Source organism: Haplochromis burtoni, unplaced genomic scaffold, assembly GCF_018398535.1.
Source record: "Haplochromis burtoni strain Fernald_Lab_line unplaced genomic scaffold, NCSU_Asbu1 Contig_580, whole genome shotgun sequence".
Taxonomy (NCBI): domain Eukaryota; kingdom Metazoa; phylum Chordata; class Actinopteri; order Cichliformes; family Cichlidae; genus Haplochromis; species Haplochromis burtoni.
In genome coordinates, this window is record NW_024582941.1 from 134,608 (window position 1) to 140,378 (window position 5,771).

Sequence of the window (5,771 nt, forward strand, 5' to 3'; positions counted from 1 at the left end):
GTATGTGTGGATGCAGCACAGGTACCTATGTAGGCTCCGTGTAAGCCATGTGTTGGTCTGACAGCCATTCAGGGTGTACACTGCTTGTCCAGTGACATTTGGGATAATATTGTACCTCTCTTTAACACTAAGCAGGACATGAAGAACTTGGGTGGATGAATATGTAGAGGTCAGTCAGTTTATATTACTTGAACTGTTGTTTTTTTGTGCCTTTTTTTTTTAATTTTTAATTTTATTTATTTGAACAACTCACCTGTCCATTACGCATACAGTTTCTTCAGAATAACAGAATACAAAGAGAGTCACAAACTCAAGACAGTGAAATTAGAAAGAAAAAGAAACAAACAAATATATATGTATAGAAATATAGATACATATAGAATAATAATTAGAAAAATAAGATAAAGTAAAAAAAAAGAAAAAAAAGGAAACATGTGGTGTCAAACATTTCCATCGTTCATTTCACTTTTTTTTTCTTCTTGTATGCTCATCTTCATTCAGTTCAATCTTTTTTCCCCTTCCGTTGTACGTCAACTATTTTCCCCAGTCCTTCAAAAAGCGTTCTTCCTTCAATTTCAGTTTATATGTAAAGTTCTCCATCTCCATAATGTCCTCCACCATTGCTACCACTGCTGCTTTCCTGGTGTCTCTGTCTTAAGCCAGTTTTTGGTGATGGCCTTCTTTGCTGCCAAAAGGAGAATCTTAGTCAGGTATCGATCCTTTACATCTACAGTACCTGCCAAGTATCCTAGATACAAAACAAGGCAGGTTCTGGGAATTATACAACCTGATATATCACAGAGAGCTGAGTGAATTTTGACCCAGAAAGTGTGAATTTCCCTGCATTTCCAGAAAATGTGTGTGTGGTCTGGTTCATCCCATCCACCCAGCCTCCAACATTGTTGTTGTGTATTGGTTTGTTTATTTTTAATCTTAGGTGTAATAAAGTAGCGAATTTGATTTTTCCAGATGAATTCTCTCCACCTCAATGACTGAGCTGTATTCTTATGTTCTTTCCATGTTTCATATCACACCTCAGTGATTTCTTCACTCAGCTCTCTTTCCCATTTTACTTTAACATATACAATTGATTCCTGTCGCGATTCCATCAAACATTTGTAGACACTGTTCTTGGAATAACACTTTTATATGCTAGCATAATTATTTTTATAATAGGATGGATTTTGTCTTCCTCTATTTTTATGTTTTTATTAAAGTAATCTCTCACCTGTAAGTATCTAAAAAAATCCTTGTTTTTTAAGTTGTATTCCCGTTTTAATTCTTCAAAACTTTTCATTTCTCCTTTTTTGATTAATAAACAAATTGCTGTGATTCCCTTTTCATTCCAATTTTTAAAACCAAGATCCAATTTTCCTGGTCTAAATTCTTCATCGAAGGCTATCCATTTTAGCAAACCAAGCTCTTTGCCAATCCTGAACTCCCTTACTGTATCATACCATACATTTAATGTAAAGGATATAATCGGGTTCCTATCTTGGTCTTTAGTTATGTATTCAGGGATCTTTTTTATACCCATGTTTGTTTGAATTGGGACATTGAGTGTGGAGAGCTCCACATCCTTCCAGCGAGCCCCGTCATCATCACTACACCAATATGTTATGTGGCGTATCTGTGCAGCACGAAAATATTCTTTTAAATTAGGAAGCGACATTCCTCCTTTCTCCTTAGTAAGCTGTAAAGTAATGTATCGTACCCTTGGCCGCTTGCCTTCCCAGACAAATCTAGATATATACTTATCCCATTCTGAGAATATGCTTATCGGAAGAGAGAGGAATAAATATAGCAATCGTGGTAAGATATTCATCTTTATCACATTTATCCTGTCACTAAATCATGACGGATATGTATTCCATCTTTCCATATCCTGCCTTATCCTGTTATTTATATGTCCATAGTTACTTTGATATAGTTTGGCATAGTCTTTGGTTATATTTATACCTAAATATTTAAGGGTTTTTGCCTCCCACTTTATTTCCCATTCCTTAAGATTTTGAGTTGGTGTACAATTAAACATTAGAACTTGAGTTTTAAGTATATTTACTTTGTAGCCAGAAAGTTTACCAAATTTTCCTAACATTTCTGTGAGCTGCATAAAAGAGTTTGTGGGGTTTTTGAGGGCTATCAACACGTCATCAGCAAACAGACTAATTACATGCTCTTGTTTATTGATTTCTATTCCTGTTATTAGGGCGTCTTGTCTAATCATTTGTGCCAATGGCTCAATATATAAGGCAAATAAAGTTGGACTTAAACAGCAACCCTGTCTAGTTCCTCTCTCTAGCTGGAACGTCTTTGTCAATGAACCGTTAACTTTTATTCTTGCAGTCAGTTTGTCATAGAGAGATTTGATACATTGGATTGATTTCGTAGTGAATCCGAACTTTGCCATGGTTAGGTACAGGAAGTCCCAGCTGACTCGATCGAAGGCTTTTTCTGCGTCTAAACTTATCAATGCAGCCGGTATCTTGTCTTTATGTATTTGGTTTATGATGTGTAGGGTCCTTCTAATATTGTCTTGTGCCTGTCTATTTTTGACAAAACCTGCTTGGTCCTCATCTATCAGGTCTGGTATAAACGACTGGAGCCTATTTGATAGGATTGTGTGGTGTTATCTGTTTAAGTATATCCGGTTTTATGTTGAAAGTGTGTTGGGTACCGGAAGTGACAAATAAAGGTCGAAGTTGTTTGCTCTACAAGGTGTCGTCTCTTTCCCTACTGAAAACCACGACATGGTGTCAGGAGTGGGATGGATGTGAGTGCCTTATCATCGGGGAGTGACAGCAAGCGACTTTGGGAGTGGTAAAGAGTTTTCTCGAGACGAAAGATGTCGGACGAAGAAGCGGGAGCTAGCGCAACAGTTACGCGGCCTCGCACGCCACCGCCCCACCAGCGAGCTAACGGCGGCTACAATGCTAACGCTAACCTACCCCCGAATGCCACTTTCACCATCCAGCCCCCCGAGCTGTTCGATTTCTCGAAGCCACAGCATTGGGAAAAATGGATAAGGAGGTTTGAAAGATTTCGACTCGCAAGCAACCTACACCTTAGCTCCGAGGCTAACCAGGTGAACACTCTCATCTACTGCATGGGGGATGAAGCAGATGATATCCTCCGAGGACAAGCGTTATCTGACATACAGAGACAGCAGTATCAAGCAGTAAGAGACACTTTGGAGATGTACTTTGTTCCCAGAAAAAACATTATCTACGAGAGAGCCCGCTTTAATCAGAGAACACAGCAAGCTAATGAAACTGTAGACTCGTTTGTCACTGCACTTTACGCTTTAGCGGAAAACTGCAGTTATGGTGCGCTGCACGATGAGTTAATAAGAGATCGCCTGAGAGACCTGCTCTCGAAGAAAAATCAGTGGGTTTGGAGCTGCGCACAGCAAAAAGCATTCAAGCAGCTGAAAGGCGATCTGACGTCAACTCCCATTCTTGCACTCTATGACCCAAACTAAGAGTTAAAACTGTCTGCAGATGCTTCCTCCTATGGACTGGGAGCAGTCCTATTTCAAAAAGAGGGGGGGCAATGGAGACCTGTTGCATATGCGTCTCGTTCTTTAACGGAAACAGAACAGAGGTATGCACAGGTGGAGAAGGAGGCGCTTGGATTAACATGGGGGTGTGAAAGATTCAAAGATTTCCTCATCGGGAGACACTTCTCCTTAGAGACTGACCACAAGCCACTCATCAGCCTGTTAGGCCAGCAAGCCCTAACCGAGCTTCCACCCAGGATCCAACGATTCCGCCTAAGGCTTATGAGGTACAGCTACACCATCTCACACACTCCTGGTAAAGCACTCCTCACAGCAGATGCACTGTCACGTGCACCTGTTAACCAAGACCCTGATTCAAAAGCTACAGCCGAATTTCTGGAAGACACAAATATTTATGTGGATGAAATTGTCAAATGCATGCCTGCTACCTCGACATACATCACACAGGTAAAAGAACAGTTAAAAACCGACAGCATATGTTCAGAGGTCATGACTTTTTGTCAGAGCAGCTGGCCGGAATACAGCCATCTCATAGGCCCAATTAAAGCATATTGGCCACACAGAGAGACCTTAACTGTACATGACAATCTGCTACTGAAAGGCACCAGACTAGTAATCCCCACTGCTATGCGCCACTCTGTCCTAAGTGCCCTACACGAGGGGCACCAGGGAATGTCTAGATGCAGAGAGAGAGAGCCAGAGAGGCAGTGTGGTGGCCTGGTCTGAGTGGGCAAATAAATGAACTTGTGAAAAACTGCACCATTTGCATCAAAGAGCGTACTAACCCAGTACAACCTTTAATGCCAAGCCAACTCCCGGAGAGGCCATGGCAAAAAGTTGGTGCAGACCTTTTTACACTCAATGACAGCAACTATGTGCTTTTGGTGGACTACTACTCGAAATTCGTGGAAATAGCCAAACTTACCCCCACCAGATCGGAAGATGTTATAGTACACCTAAAATCTGTCTTTTCCAGACATGGAATTCCAGAGCTTTTCTACACTGACAACGGTCCTCAGTTTTCAGGACAACAGTTCAAAGACTTTGCAGCAACTTATGGGTTCAGACATGTAACAAGCAGTCCTAGATTTGCACAGAGCAATGGCGAGGCTGAGCGTCATGTCCAAACTGTGAAAAACCTGCTAAAGAAGGCAAAAGACCCATATCTTGCACTTCTAGCTTACAGAGCAACACCATTGGCCAATGGATATAGCCCGGCGCAACTACTGATGGGACGGAGACTGCGCACGCCAGTTCCCCAGCTTCCTTCCCTGCTCAATCCCAGCCTGCCCAATAAGAATACAGTGTTGGCAAAAGCGAAAGAGAGAAGGGCGAGGGACAGTGATGCGTACAACAGGAGACATCGGGCGACTGAACTTCCTCCACTCGCACTGGGGCAACCAGTGTGGATTACAGACACTAGGCGTGAAGGGACTGTCATCTCCTCTCACTCCACACCCCGCTCTTATATGGTTGAGACTCCTTCAGGAGCCATCAGGAGAAATAGACGTCACCTCCAGCCATTGCCAGAGTCCACACCAAAGTTACAGACCCCATCTACCCCCGTCAGTCCCAGAGAAAATACCCTGCCAGCTCCCAACCTATCGACGTCTACAACTCTGACTCCCAAGACAGAAGTCCCAGGTCTTGTCAGAACTAGAGCTGGCAGAGTTGTCATAAAACCACAAAGATTGAACTTGTGAGATTAAATAAAGCAAAGCTTCTCGAGTTAAAAATAGAGTAGCTATGTTTCTGCAATAGGTTCTAAGAAGTAACGAAAGTACAGTTTCCCTTACGCAGTAAATGTTTCAATAAGTTGTTGTTTTCTGAGAAAGGAGGATGTGGTGTTATCTGTTTAAGTATATCCGGTTTTATGTTGAAAGTGTGTTGGGTACCGGAAGTGAAAATAAAGGTTGAAGTTGTTTGCTCTACAAGGTGTCGTCTCTTTCCCTACCGAAATCACGACAGATTGTAGGGTCGATTTTTATAATCAACATTCAACACCGATATAGGCCTGTAATTTTGGCAGTATTCTCTTTGTTTTTGTGGTTTTGGCAGCACCGTGATAATTGCCTCCCTCCAAGAGGGGGGAATCACATGTTTAGTGTGAGTCCAATTAAGAGTCTGGTGGAGTAAGGGTATCAATTCTTTTCCACATTTCTTGTACCATTCGGCAGGAAACCCATCACTGCCTGGTGCCTTGTTTGTTCGTAATTTTCCAATCGCTTTCTGAATCTCCTCTATCGTTATT

The 5,771-nt window shown here is 41.9% G+C and overlaps 1 protein-coding gene across 1 annotated transcript; it reads left to right on the plus strand.

The window, feature by feature from the left end:
* Nucleotides 1-439: 439 nt before the first annotated feature.
* Nucleotides 440-3,360, plus strand: LOC121812411 (the record flags this gene model as incomplete). Its single annotated transcript, XM_042214514.1, is given in 1 exon segment — nucleotides 440-3,360. A coding segment is annotated over 1 exon segment (515 nt), but the record flags the coding sequence as incomplete, so codon positions are not given.
* Nucleotides 3,361-5,771: the final 2,411 nt, after the last annotated feature.